Source organism: Telopea speciosissima, unplaced genomic scaffold (genome assembly GCF_018873765.1).
Source record: "Telopea speciosissima isolate NSW1024214 ecotype Mountain lineage unplaced genomic scaffold, Tspe_v1 Tspe_v1.0179, whole genome shotgun sequence".
In the NCBI taxonomy this organism is placed as follows: domain Eukaryota; kingdom Viridiplantae; phylum Streptophyta; class Magnoliopsida; order Proteales; family Proteaceae; genus Telopea; species Telopea speciosissima.
In genome coordinates, this window is record NW_025317515.1 from 1 (window position 1) to 15,691 (window position 15,691).

Here is a 15,691-nt window from a genome sequence, read left to right on the forward strand (position 1 = left end):
ATAGTTTTTAGGATATACCAAACTCAAAAAAGTACAGAAATGCCACCTAATAACCCCAAACGACCTAACTGGTCTGGTTTAAGATGAAAATGAACATACGCCGAAATAGGTGTCGAATCGAAGGTCACGACCCTCTACATCTCATCCACACGTCCAACAAGAGATAAATACACTTTTTAGAAAACACCAAACCCAAAAAAGTACAGAAATGCCACCAAATAACCCCAAACAACCCAACCGGTCTGGTGTAAAACATAAATAAACTTATGTCGAAATGGGTATCGATTCGTAGGTCACGACCCGCAACATCACTTCCACACGTCTAATAAGGGATAAGGACACTTTTTAGAAAATACCATACCAAAAAAAGTACTGAAATGCCCCTAAATAACCCCAAACGACCCACCCAATCTGGTTTAAATAGAAAATGAACATATGCCGAAATAGGTATCGATTAGAAGGTCACGACCCTCAACATCGGATCCACACATCTAATAGGAGATAAGGACTGTTTTTAGAAAATACCAAACACAAAAAAAGTACAGAAATGCCCCCAAATAACCCCAAACGACCCACCCGGTCTAGTTTAAATCGAAAATGTACATATGCCGAAATATGTATCGATTCGAAGGTCAAGACCCTCAACATCGCATCCACACGTCTAATAAGAGATAAGGATAGTTTTTAGAAAATACCAAACCCAAAAAAGTACAACAATGCCACCTAATAACCCCAAATGACCTAACTGGTCAGGTTTAAAACGAAAATGAACATACGCCAAAATAGGTATTGAATCGAAGGTCACGACCCTCTACATCTCCTCCACACGTCTAACAAGAGATAAAGACACTTTTTAGAAAATACCAAACCCAAAAAAGTATAGAAATGCCACCAAATAACCCCAAACGACCCAACCGGTCTGGTTTAAAACGTAAATAAACTTATGTCGAAATGGGTATCGATTCGTAGGTCACGACCTGCAACATCACATCCACACGTCTAATAAGGGATAAGGACAATTTTTAGAAAATAACAAACCACAAAAAGTACTAAAATGCCCTTAAATAACCCCAAACAACCCACCCAGTCTTGTTTAAATAGAAAATGAACATATACCGAAATAGTTATCGATTAGAAGGTCACGACCCTCAACATTGGATCCACACGTCTAATAAGAGATAAGGACAGTTTTTAGAAAATACCAAACACAAAAAAATACAGAAATGCCCCCAATTAACCCCAAACGACCCACCCGGTCTGGTTTAAACTGAAAATGAACATATGCCAAAATAGGTTTCGATTCGAAGGTCACGACCCTCAACATCGCATCTACACATCTAATAAGAGATAAGGATACTTTTTAGATATACCCAAACCAAAAAAATATAGAAATGTCCCCAAATAACCTCAAACGACCCACCCGGTCTGGTTCAAACAGAAAATGAACATATGCCGAAATAGGTATCGATTCGAAGGTCACGACCCTCAACATCTCCTCCACACGTCTAACAAGAGATAAAGACACTTTTTAGAAAATACCGAACCCAAAAAAGTGCAGAAATGCCACCAAATAACCCCAAACGATCCAACCGGTCTGGTTTAAAACAAAAAATGAACATGTGTGGAAATAGGTATTGATTTATAGGTCACGACCCTCAACATCGCATCCACACGTCTAATAAGAGATAAGGACACTTTTTAGAAAATACGAAATCCAAAAAAGTACAGAAATGCCCCCAAATAACCTAAAACGACCCACCTAGTTAGGTTTAAGCAGAAAATGAACATATACCGAAATAGGTATCGATTAGAAGGTCACGACCCTCAACATCGTATCCACAAGTCTAATAGGAGATAAGGACACTTCTTAGAAAATACCAAACCCAAAAAAGTACAGAAATGCCCCCAAATAACCCCAAACGACCCACCTAGTTGGGTTTAAACGGAAAATGAACATATGCTGAAACAGGTATCGATTCGAAGGTCACGACCCTCAACATCTCCTCCACACGTCTAATACGAGATAAGGACACTTTTTAGAAAATACCAAACCCAAAAAAGTACAAAAATGCCCCCAAATAACCCCTAGCAACCCACCATGTCCGATTTAAATCAAAATGAAGATATGCCAAAAAAGGCATGGAGATGAACGTCACGCCCCTCAACATCGCATCCACACGTCTAATAAGAGATAAGGCTAGTTTTTAGAAAATATCAAACCCAAAAAAGTACAGAAATACCCCCAAATGACCCCAAACGACCCATCCGGTCTGGTTTAAGCCGAAAATATACATATGCCAAAATAGGTATCGATTCGAAGGTTACGACTCTCAACATCGCATCCACACGTCTAAAAATAGATAATGACACTTTTTAGAAAATACCAAACAAAAAAAGTACAGAAATTCCCCCAAATAACCCCAAACAACCCATCCGGTCTGGTTTAAACCGAAAATATACATATGCCAAAATAGGTATTGTAAGTACCGCGGTCCTCCGGGACGAAGGTTTCCTCAGCCCTTCTTTCTGGTGTCTTGGTGACATAGGGTTTTGGGAGATACATGTGTGTGTGTATGGATGTGGATAACATTGTCAATATATGATAAATAGGGGGATGGGATCATGCATTAAAATATGTTAACCTAATGAGAAGTCGCCACCTAGGGTTAGGGCCTAGGACCCATTAAGTGTAGCCCTACCCGTGGTGAGCGGAATCGGGCTACGTGACTCCATATGGTCCAACCAAAGGTTCGGGTAAGCGGTCAGGTTACGAGTGTGGGAAGGTGTTAGGCACCCACCTCGTCCGGCTGAAGCCGGTCTCTCTGTGTTAGATGCTATGTAAGGACGAATGTTGTTTCTCTCTTATTACGGGGATGGGGGATATTATGAACTACATTCAGGTGCTATGAATTAAACTAAAGTACAATAAACCACATTATATATGTGAAAAGTGCAGACTAAAGCGGTAAAATATGAAAGGACTACATTGGATTGACAAAAATGTAATAATTATACCTGTATGGTTGTATGCCCCTGGCTCAGGGGAGATGGACGAATGGACTAACGCAGCTTCTTTCTCGGTGGAGTAACGGCTCTTTCGAGTGATTTGAAAAAGAGTAAACAGACAGAATAACGTCTGTAACAAGGGAGTTTTGATGGTTATCCATGCATAGACGGGATACCAAAGCTAAGGAGCCAAAGCGCTCTATACTCACGTCTAATAAAAGATAAGGACACTTTTTAGAAAATCCCAACTCAAAAAACGTACCAAAATGCCCAAAAATAACCCCAAGCGACCCACCCGGTCTGTTTAAATAGAAAATGAACATATGCCCTAATAGGTATCGATTAGAAAGGTCACGACCCTCAACATCGCATCCACACGTCTATTAAATGATAAGGACAGTTTTTAGAAAATACCAAACCCAAAAAGTACCAAAATGCCCCCAAATAACCCCAATCAACCCACCCGATCTGGTTTAAACTGAAAATGAACATATGCCGAAATAGGTATCGATTCGAAGGTCACGACCCTCAACATCTCCTCCACACGTCTAAGAAGAGATAAGGAGATTTTTAGAAAATACCAAACAAAAAAAGTACAGAAATGTCCCCAAATAACCCCAAACGACCCACCCGATCTGGTCTAAACCGAAAACGAACATATGCCGAAATGGGTATCGATTCGAAGGTCACGACCCTCAACATCTCCTCTACACGTCTAATAAGAGATCAGGATACTTTTTAGAAAATACTGAACCCAAAAAAGTACAGAAATGCCCCCCAATAAGCCCAATCAACCCACCCGATCGGCTTTAAACTGAAAACGAACATATGCCGAAATAGCTATCGATTCGAAGGTCACGACCCTCAACATCTCCTCCACTCATCTAATAAGAGATAAGGACACTTTTTAGAAAATACCAAACAAAAAAAGTACAGAAATGCCCCCAAATAACCCCAAGCAACCCACCATGTCAGGTTTAAACCGAAAATGAAGATATGCCAAAAAAGGTATGGAGATGAACGTCACGCCCCTCAACATCGCATCCACACGTCTAATAAGAGATAAGGATAGTTTTTAGAAAATACCAAACAAAAAAAGTACAGAAATGCCCCCAAATAACCCCAAACGACCCAACCGGTCTAGTTTAAACCGTAAATGTACATATGCCGAAATAGGTATCGATCCGTAAGTCACGACCCTCAACATCGCATCTACATGTCTAATAAGAGATAAGGATACTTTTTAGAAATACCCAAACCAAAAAAGTATAGAAATGTCCCCAAATAACCCCAAACGACCCACCCGGTCTGGTTCAAACAGAAAATGAACATATGCCGAAATAGGTATCGATTCGAAGGTCTCGACACTCAACATCTCCTCCACACGTCTAATAAGAGATGAAGACACTTTTTAGAAAATACCGAACCCAAAAAAGTACTGAACATATGTCGAAATAGGTATTGATTCGTAGGTCACGACCCTCAACATCGCATCCACACTTCAAATAAGAGATAATGACACTTTTTAGAAAATACGAAATCCAAAAAAGTACAGAAATGCCCCCAAATAATCTAAAACGACCCACCTAGTCGGGTTTAAACAGAAACTGAACATATACCGAAATAGGTATCGATTAGAAGGTCACGACCCTCAACATCGCACCCACACGTCTAATAAGAGATAAGGACAGTTTTTTGAAAATACCAAACCCAAAAAAGTACAGAAATGCCCCCAAATAACCCTAAACGACCAACCCGATCTGGTTTAAACCGAAAATGAACATATGCCGAAATAGGTATCGATTTTAAAGGTCATGACCCTCAACATCGCTTCGACACGTCCAATAAGAGATAAGGACAGTTTTTAGAAAATACCAAACCCAAAAAAGTACAAAAATACCACCAAATAACCCCAAACGACCCACCCGGTCTGGTTTAAACGGAAAAGAACATATGCCGAAATAGGTATCGATTCGAAGGTCACAACCCTCAACATCGCATCCACACGTCTAATAAGAGATAAGGATAGTTTTTAGAAAATACCAAACAAAAAAAAGTACAGAAATACCACCAAATAACCCCAAACGACCCACCCGGTCTGGTTTAAACGTAAAAGAACATATGTCGAAATAGGTATCGATTCGAAGGTCACGACCCTCAACATCGCATCTACACGTCTAATAAGAGATAAGGATACATTTTAGATATATGCAAACAAAAAGTATAGAAATGTACCCAAATAACCCCGAACGACCCACCCTGTCTGGTTCAAACAGAAAATAAACATATGCCGAAATATGTAATGATTCGAAGGTCACGACCCTCAACATCTCCTCCACACGTCTAACAAGAGATAAAGACACTTTTAGAAAATACTGAACACAAAAAAGTACAGGCCCAAACGACCTAACCGGTCTGGTTTAAAACGAAAATGAACATATGTCGAAATAGGTATTGATTCGAAGGTCACGACCCTCAACATCGCATCCACACATCTAATTAGAGATAAGGACACATTTTAGAAAATACAAAATCCAAAAAAGTACAGAAATGCCCCCAAATAACCTAAAATGACCCACCTAGTCAGGGTTAAACAGAAAATGAACATATACCGAAATAGGTATCGATTAGAAGGTCACGACCCTCAACATCGTATCCACATGTCTAATATGAGATAAGGACAGTTTTTAGAAAATACCAAACCCAAAAAAGTATAGAAATGCCCCCAAATAACCCTAAACGACCCACCCGGTCTGGTTTAAACGGAAAATGAACATATGCCAAAATTGGTATCGATTCGAAGGTCACGACCCTCAACATCGCATCGACACGTATAATAAGAGATAAGGATACTTTTTAGATATGCCTAAACCAAAAAAATATAGAAATGTCCCCAAATAACACAAACGACCCACCCGGTCTAGTGCAAACAGAAAATGAACATATGCCTAAATAGGTATCGATTAGAAGGTCACAACCCTCAACATCTCATCCACACGTCTAACAAGAGATAAAGACACTTTTTAGAAAATACCGAACCCAAAAAAGTACAGAAATGCCACCAAATAACCCAAAAGAACCCAACCGGTCTGGTTTAAAACGAAAATGAACATATGTCGAAATAGGTATTGATTCGTAGGTCACGACCCTCAACATCGCATCCACACGTCTAATAAGAGATAAGGACACTTGTTAGAAAATACGAAACCCAAAAAAGTACAGAAATGTCCCCAAATAACCTAAAACGGCCCACCTGGTCGGGTTTAAATAGAAAATGAACATATACCGAAATAGGTATCGATTAGAAGGTCACGACCCTCAACATCGCATCCACACGTCTAATAAGAGATAAGGACAGTTTTTACAAAATACCAAACCCAAAAAAGTACAGAAATGCCCCCAAATAACCCTAAACGACCCACCCAGTCTGGTTTAAACGCAAAATGAACATATGCCGAAATAGGTATCGATTCGAAGGTCACGACCCTCAACATCGCATCGACACGTCTAATAAGAGATAAGGACAGTTTTTAGAAAATACCAAACCCAAATAAGTACAGAAATACCACCAAATAACCCCAAACGACCCACCCGGTCTGGTTTAAACGAAAAAGAACATATGCCGAAATAGGTATCGATTCGAAGGTCACAACCCTCAACATCGTATCCACACGTCTAATAAGAGATAAGGATAGTTTTTAGAAAATACCAAACCTAAAAAAGTACAGAAATGCCACCAATTAACCCCAAACGAGCCAACCGGTCTTGTTTAAAATGAAAATGAACATATGTCGAATTAGGTATCGATTCGTTGGTCACGCCCCTAAACATCGCATCGACACGTCTAATATAAGATAAGGACAGTTTTTAGAAAATACCATACCCAAAAAAGTACCGAAATACCACCAAATAACCCCAAACGACCCACCCGGTTTGGTTTAAAAAAAAATGAATATATGCCAAAATGGGTATCGATTCGAAGGTCACGACCCTCAACCTCTCCTCCACACGTCTAATATGAGATAAGGACACTCTTTAGAAAATACAAAACCCAAAAAAGTAGAGAAATGCCCCCAAATAACCCTAAACGACCCTCAACATCGCATCTACACATCTAATAAGAGATAAGTACACTTTTTAGAAATCCCCAACCCAAAAAAAGTACAGAAATGCCCCCAAATAACCCCAAACGACCCACCCAGTCTGGTTTAAACAGAAAATGAACATATGCCAAAATAGGTATCGAGTAGATGGTCACGACCCTCAACATCGCATCCACACATCTAATAAGAGATAATGACACTTTTTAGGAAATACAAACAAAAAAAGTACAGAAATGCCCCCAAATAACCCCAAACGACCTAACCGGTCTAGTTTAAATCGAAAACAAACATGTGCCGAAACAGGTATTGATTCAAAGGTCAGGACCCTCAACATTGTATCTACATGTCTAATAAGTGATAAAGACACCTTTTAGAAATTACCTAACCCAAAACAGTACAGAAATGCCACAAAATAACCCCAAGCGACCCAACCGGTCTGGTTTAGAACGAAAATGAACATATGTCGAAATAGGTATTGATTCGTAGGTCACGACCCTCAACTTGTCCTCCACACGTCTACCTAGAGATAAAGACACTTTTTAGAAAATACCAAACCCAAAAAAGTGCAGAAATGCCACCAAATAACCCAAAATGATCCAACCAGTCTAGTTGAAAACGAAAATGAACATATGTCGAACCCGATACCTATTTCAATATATGTTCATTTTCGGTTTAAACTAGACCAGGTGGGTCGTTTGGGGTTATATTGGGGCATTTCTGTTCTTTTTTGGGTTTGATATTTTCAAAAAAGTGTCCTTATCTCTTATTAGACGTGTGGATGCGATATTGAGGGTTGTGACCTTCGAATCGATACCTATTTCGACATATGTTCATTTTAGGTTCAAAATAGACCGGGTGGGTCGTTTGGGGTTATTTGGGCATTTCGGTACTTTTTTGGGTTTGGGATTTTCTAAAAAGTGTCCTTATCTCTTATTAGATGTGTGGATGCGATGTTGAGGATCGTGACCTTTGAATCGTTACCTATTTCGACATATGTTCATTTCCGATTTAAACCAGACCGATTTGGTCGTTTGGGGTTATTTGGGGGCATTTCTATACTTTTTTGGGTTTGGGATTTTCTAAAAAGTGTCCTTATCTCTTATTAGACTTGTGGATGTGATGTTGAGGGTCGTGACCTTCGAATCGATACCTATTTTGACATATGTTCATTTTCTGTTTAAACAAAATCGGGTGGGTCGTTTGGGGTTATTTGGGGACATTTCACTACTTTTTTGGGTTTGGGATTATCTAGAAAGTGTCCTTATCTCTTATTAGACGTGTGGATGCGATGTTGAGGGTTGTGTCCATCGAATTGGTACCTATTTAGACATATGTTCATTTTCAGTGTAAACCAGACCGGGTGGGTCGTTTGGGGGTTTTTTTGGGCATTTTTGTACTTTTTTGGGTTAGGGATTTTCTAAAAAGTGTCCTTATCTCATATTAGACGTGTAGATACGATGTTGAGGGTCGTGACCTTCGAATCGATACCTATTTCGGCATATGTTCATTTTCAATTTAAACCAGACCGGGTGGGTCATTTGGGGTTATTTGGGGGCATTTCTGTACTTTTTTGGGCTTAGGATTTTCTAAAAAGTGTCCTTATCTCTTATTATATGTGTGGATGCGATGTTTAGCGTCGTGACTTTCGTATCGATACGTATTTCGACATATATTCATTTTCGATCCGAACCAGACCGGGTGGGTCGTTTGGAGTTATTTGGGGGCATTTATGTAATTTTTTGGGTTTGGCGTTTTCTAAAAAGTGTCCTTATCTCTTTTCTTTTTTTGATAGGTAAGTGTGTTAGTATTAAGAAAAAGAAAAAATATAGAAGAAGGCAACCCTTTCCCTCCCCCCTTAGACAGGCCTAAAAGGGGGAGGCAAGCCCCTAAAACAACCCGAGGACAGGCCCTCGGTGGTAAAGCCTAAAACCAGGCCAACAACTTAATGAGACAAGGTCCTAAAAAATACTTTACAATCTGAATCATTCTTAACCAACTCCACCGAGTCCTATGGGAAATCAGGTGGATAAAAAGTTGCTTCCCCATCCCCAATATCCATGGCTGCAATATAATCTTCTGGCTGGTTGAGCTCTCTCCAAACATGTTTGATTTCTTTACGCTGTAATTGCTGAATTAGCATAGCTATACAGTCCCTCAAGGTTTGCATGCTCCAAGGGCAGTCCACAGCCCCATTAAGAATATCTACTGCCAATTTAGAATCGGACCTAATGGAAACTCGAAGTAGGTTCCTTTGAATACAAAATGTGACCCCCTTTAAAATTACAAAAAGCTCCATGCCAAGAATAGAATTGATATCTCCCTTCCCCACATACGCCATTATGGCAACACCTGCATCATCATGAATGATTCCACCATAGGAAGCTCTATCAGCCGTTAAGGACCCATCACAGTGAAGGACTGCCATGTGAGCAGGAGGTCTAAACCAAGCACCCTAATCCCCCAATTATTAGCCAAGAACTGCTTCCTTGAGCTTTGGACAGCAGAAATGGGGAAGGCAGCACACTTAATGGCCACATCAAGACGAATTGCCTCTATAATCTGATCATGGGTTCTGACCTTATTCTCAAACAGCCTTCGGTTTCTTTCCCACCAAATGTAATGCACAGTAGCACAAAAACCCAACTTGGGAACCAAATCCATCGTATCATTTGCACAGCCAACATTTGAGAGCCAAGCAAGAGCATTCTGGAGAGTGGTAGGGCCTCCACCCCCTTGGGAGCAAAAGGAACTAATATAATCCCAAATGCTGGTGGAAAAAGGGCAATTAAAGAAAAGATGCTCATGACTTTCAGTACCAGCCCAACACAAGATGCAATTCGGCCCAACCTGAATATTCCTTTTAATAAGCTGATCTTTGGTAGGTAGAGCTTCCATATGGCATCTCCAAGTTGTGAAAGAATGCTTAGGGAAATTCTGAGCAAACCAAACAAATTTATGCCAACCTGCTTTAGGAGAGGTTCTTCTAACAGTGTCCCAGGCTGACTTAGTAGTAAATAAGCCATTAGGGGATTTCTTCCAAACAATAAGGTCATCCCTGCCTCTCAAAATAGGAACATGTTGCAAATCCCCCCAGGCACTAATAAGATCAAAAGACCCATGAGTAGTAGGATGCCAGGTGCCTTGTCTTATAATATCCGAAACTAAAGCCATACAATGAGAACCCGCATCGTATCTGATACGATTCCCAAATTTTTTGATTAAAACCCCTTTAGGATGCCACTTATCAAGCCATAGCCTTGTAGCATGGCCAAACCCAATAAAGTGGTGAACATGGGGTTCAACCAAATCTCTATACTTGAGAACTTTATGCCAAACCCAAGAGCAGTTTTGGGGAATTTTCACTGTGCAAATAGAGTCATTTTTTAAATAACGGGCATAAACCCACCTAACCCACAGGCTGTGCTTTTTGGAAGCAATCCACCAAATTTGCTTAAGGATACCTGCAATATTCATTTCTGAAATTCTGTGAATACCTAAGCCACCCTCATCCTTAGGTTTGCAAATTCTATCCCAAGAAACATAATGTACCTTCCGTTCCAAGGAGGGGCCCGTCCAAAGGAAATTCGAGAACATGGATTCCAGCTTCTGCTTGACACCACCTAGTAATGCAAAGATGTCTGACCAATATATATAGCAGCCCTGAAGAACAGAGGTAAGAAGCTACAACCTTCCTGCAAAGGATAAGAAACATGCTTTCCAGCCTTTAAGTCTTCACCTCACTAGAGCCAAGATAGTGGAGCAATCTACCATAGAAAGTTTATGAGGTACAAGTGGAACACCAAGGTACCAAATGGGCAGCTTAGTGTCCACAAAATTCGTTAATTCCAATAGTTGCAGCCTGGCCGTTTGGGTAAGGCCCCCTAAAATAATAGAGGACTTAGCTCTGTTGAGTCTCAACCCAGAGTAGGTATGAAAATCAGACAGAGCCCCCAAACAAGCCGAAATAGAGTCAGGGACAGCCTTCACAAAAATCATCAAATCGTTTGCAAAGATCAGGTGTGTAAGATGGGAGCTTTTGCATCTTGGGAGCAGGCTGATCTGACCCTCAACTTCCAACTTTCGCATTAAGGCCGAAAACCCTTCCATAGCAATTGTGAATAAATAAGGGGAAAGCGGGTCCCCCTGTCTTATCCCCCTCTTGCCCCTAAAATAACCTGTTGGGCTCCCATTGAGAAGGATCGAGAAACTAGGAGTATCAACACAAGCCTTCACCCACCGAATAAACTTGCTTGGAAAAACCATCCTTTCCATGATCTCAAAAAGAAACTTCCTACTCAGAGAGTCATAGGCTTTATGTAAATCATTTTTCAGCATTGTCGTAGGGGAAGTCCCCTTCTGCTCTATACCCCTAACCACATCATGGCAAACTAGAATATTATCTACAATGGAGTGGCCTTTGATAAACTCAGACTGGTTGTCACTAACCACCTTCCCCACAACTCCTTGTAACCTATTAGACAAAACTTTTGTAATAAATTTATAAAATAGGTTACAAAGAGCAATAGGTCTATAGCCCGCAAATGAAGAAGTATTATCAGTCTTTGGGATAAGACTAATAACAGTAGCATTGATAGAGCTAGGCATACTAGACTTCGAAAAAAAACCACTTAACAGCCAAAGTGAGATCCACCCCAACAACCTCCCAAGCATGCTTAAAAAAGGCTGCCCCAAATCCATCTGGTCCTGGAGCTTTTGAGTTCATCATGGAAAAAACCACCTCTCTAATCTCCTTGTTAGAAACCTGCCCAATAAGACTGTTTTGCTGCGCAAGGTCCAGACCATGTTGCAAAGGGACAGTCTCTGGGAAGAACCCAACATCTTCAACATTAGCACCAAACAGATTCATGTAAAAAGAAATCACCTCCTCTTTAATCAGATTCGGTTCCTTGATAACCTCATTTTCTGCACTGTACACCTCCAAAATGTGATTCCTGTTTTGCCTGCACACCATAGACTTATGAAAAAAGCTATTATTACCATCCCCCAACTGAATGTTCTTGACTCTAGACTTCTCTTTAAGAAACTTTTCTTCATTACAAAGGGCTTCCCACAACTTCTTCTTGGCTGCTGTTTCTAAAGAAACCAAATTGAGGTCATTAGGATGGGCAGCAAGGCTAGTTTGGATCTGAGCTAAATCCGAGGAAGCCTCTTTAACTGTAAGAGAAACATCCCCAATACTATCTTTATTCCATTTCTTCAGCTCTGCCTTGACATTTTTGAGCCGGGCGACAAACCTAAGAATAGGATTAAGCTTCATATTCACCAGGCTGTCCCACACTCTAGCTACCACTTCATCAAACCCCTCTCTACCAATCCACGCCTCAAAGAACCGGAATGGTTTAGGACCAAAATTAACCCCATCAAGAATTGAAATCACCACTGGAGAGTGATCGGAGAGCCCTGGGAGCAGAAAAGTAGCTTTTGAAGACCAGAGAACATCCAACCAAAGCAAGTTAACCATGGCCCTATCCAACTTGCAACAAACTCGAGAGCTGCCCCCTTGCCTTTATTCCAAGTAAATAGTTCCCCCTTCCACTTTAAGTCAATAAGGCATGTGTCAAAAATAAAAGTATTAAAATCATCAACAGCCTCCAGACGGATAGGTTCTCCTCCAAGCTTCTCACTTTGTTGTCAAACAATATTAAAGTCCCCGAGAGCAATCCAAGGACTAGAAATATTGGAAACAAAACTAGTAACATCCCTCCAAAGCTCCCTCCTTTCCTCCACCGAATTAGATGCATAAACAACAGTGCACAAAAAACTGAGAGAGGACCCCAAAGTGGTCACTTTCAAATGGATAAATTGGTCTGATGTTTGAAGCTCCTCCACTTTAAACACAGCCGAATCCCAACCCACCACAATGCGAGTTGTAGAACCTGCTTCTCCATTGTGTAGATACTTCCAATTTGAAATGAAAGGGTAAAAAACAGCAGCATAATTCTCTGTTTTCACCTTAGTCTCAAGAAGAATAGCTAATTTTGCATTATTATCCAGAATCACTTTCCTAATCCCACGCTTCTTTGTAGGGGCATTCATACCCCTAATGTTCCAGGAAATGCAATTCATCAAAGATGATGGGCTGCCATATCAATCCCACCCTTACTGGGTCCCTCTACTCTCATGCCCAACCCTTCCTTTACAGGAATTCGTTGAGGCTGGAATTTTGTACTTCTTCCACCAGGCCGGTTCAATAAAGAAGAGCTAATAGAATTAGAAAAACCCATACCTCTGTCCAAGGGTCCTTGGCTGGCCCGGTTCTCCGCTGCCACCCTCTTTAATCTCTCAAAATTAGGTGAAGGTTTGTTGGCCAGACTAGCTCCCTTGCCTTATAAAGACAGTATCTCTTCACCACTTCTATTTCCTTCTAAATTGGTACTCTCCTTTTGCGCATCAGGTGCACCTTCATTCCTCCCCAATGGAGACAGCCTTGAGCTATTTTCCAATGAATTTGCCAATGCCAGCTCCCCCTTAGATGGTAAAGAATCTGCCCCTTTAATTTCTCCATCTTCCAAACAAGACGCACTAGGTGTCTTCTCAATATGGGAAGTGCTAAGATTTGAATTTAAACTCTGACCAGCAGCATTTCATTGTGGCATTTCCTCCATAATATCTCCATCTGATTATTCCCTTGATTAATCAAGGAAAATCCCCCAATCCCCTCCTTTCCCAAACTAGGAAGGGTAGATAACGGCTGGGGAGTAGAATTATCTCCTCCCATATTCGAATCCTCCAACATTTCGTTACCTAAGAGAATGGCACAAGACTCCGGATCCAGCATCAAATCATCAGGATCATAATGCACCTCCTCCGTAAGATGTTCCAACAGGGCAAAAGCGTTGGATTGTGAAATATCCTTAGTACTAGACTTTCCTTAAAGAATTAACTCAAATTTCTTCAAAATCTTCTTGCCACAATTGGCGCCTTGACTCAAGGAATTGAGATCTCCTCCTTTATTCTTGCGAGCACTATGGGAATCCAAATTTGAATTTGAATTACCGATTCCAGTCTGCTCTGCCGGCAAGTCAGCCTCATTTTTGGCCAAAGTTCTAGCCTCTTTCCCTGCAGCACCCTTGACCCGCCATTCTTGCTTGGTTCTCAAAAATTTCTGATCAGACTTACTGCCAAACTTGCATGCATCAATCACATGCCTAAAGACCTTACAATGCACACAAAGTGGGGGCTTCCAATCTTAAACCACCATCACCATAAACTAGAACAGACATAGGCAGCTCTTTGTTGGCAGAAACCTCCACGCACAAGTGAGCATAGGACAATCTCTCCATGGACCTTGTCATCTTGTCCGTAACAATAGGCTTCCCAATGACACTCCCAATAGAACTAAGAGATTCAGAAGACCAGAAATGAAAAGGAAGATTGGGAAGAGAAACCCATACCGGGACAGAACATAAATCCACCCTCTCTAAGTAAACATCTGGACTCCAAGGACGCAGGATCATCAGCCTTCTTTGAACATACCAAGGCCCCCCTTCAAGATCTTTAGTTTTGTCATCTTTAAGATTAAAGCAAAATAAAAAAATTCCACTCTCTAATAAATTAACATCAACATGCCCTGCAATCTTCCATTGCTTCAGAAGCATATCCCTTGCGAAGGTAAAACTAGGCTGACCACCAATGAAGTGCCCCATAAGGATGTTCTTCCATTTATCAAGACCTTTTTTGATCATCTCATCCGGGCACTTCGCAGCCAACGTCCCACCAATCTCCTCAGGCTCAACATAGGACAACTTCATCCCATCACCAAAAATCAAAGAAGAAGAGGAAGAAAAGAGTGCTGACCATGGAACCCCAACCTTCTTCTGGTTTGACTGATTCAACCCGCTTGAAATATCATCCTTTTGCTGTAAAAAAAACTCCAGAATCAGCACCCTTCACCGAACCACAAGAAGGCTCACCAAGTAGCAGCAGCCTATCCCCATCACCCTCACCTTGCAGCACCGGAATATCCCTGCCCACACCTTCAACACTCCCTGCAGACCCGCCAAGAGAAGGCGAAGCACCACCACCCGAACCTCCAAAAGTAGCCCCTCCAACACCCCCACACCCAAGCCAACTTCCTCCCCATCCCCATCAATCCTCTCACCCGAACTGTGAAGAGGAAGGAGACCATTAGCAGCAGCTAATGGCCTGCCATCCATCACCAAGAGAACAACACATCAAGGTCCTCACTCCCAAAATCGCCAAAGCTTCTCTCTCCTCAACAGAAAATTTTTCTTTTCGAATCGATACCAATTTCGACATATGTTAATTTTCGATTTAAACCAGACTGGGTGGGTCGTTTGGGGTTATTTGGGGGCATTTTTGTACTTTTTTGTGCTTGGGATTTTCTTAAAAGAGTCCATATCACTTATTAGACAAGTGGAGGCGATGTTGAGAGTCGTGACCTTCGAATCGATACCAATTTTGACATATGTTCATTTTCAGTTTAAACCAGACCGGGTGGGTCATTTGGGGTTATTTGAGGGCATTTCAGTACTTTTTTGAGTTAAGGATTCTCTAAAAATTGTCCTTATCTCTTATTTGATGTGTGGATGCGATGTTGA

At 41.1% G+C, this 15,691-nt stretch overlaps 1 protein-coding gene across 1 annotated transcript; it reads right to left on the reverse strand.

Annotated features, from left to right (window-relative positions):
• Positions 1 to 11,715: 11,715 nt before the first annotated feature.
• On the reverse strand, positions 11,716 to 12,591 carry LOC122647815. The gene has a single exon (XM_043841123.1). It carries the CDS (start codon positions 12,589 to 12,591, stop codon positions 11,716 to 11,718), a length of 876 nt encoding a protein of 291 aa, XP_043697058.1.
• Between the last annotated feature and the right edge of the window lie 3,100 nt (positions 12,592 to 15,691).

Coding starts and splice junctions, on each gene's coding strand:
- LOC122647815 (XM_043841123.1), bottom strand. CDS start 12,591: ATGGTTAACTTGCTTTGGTTGGATGTTCTCTGGTCTTCAAAAGCTACT.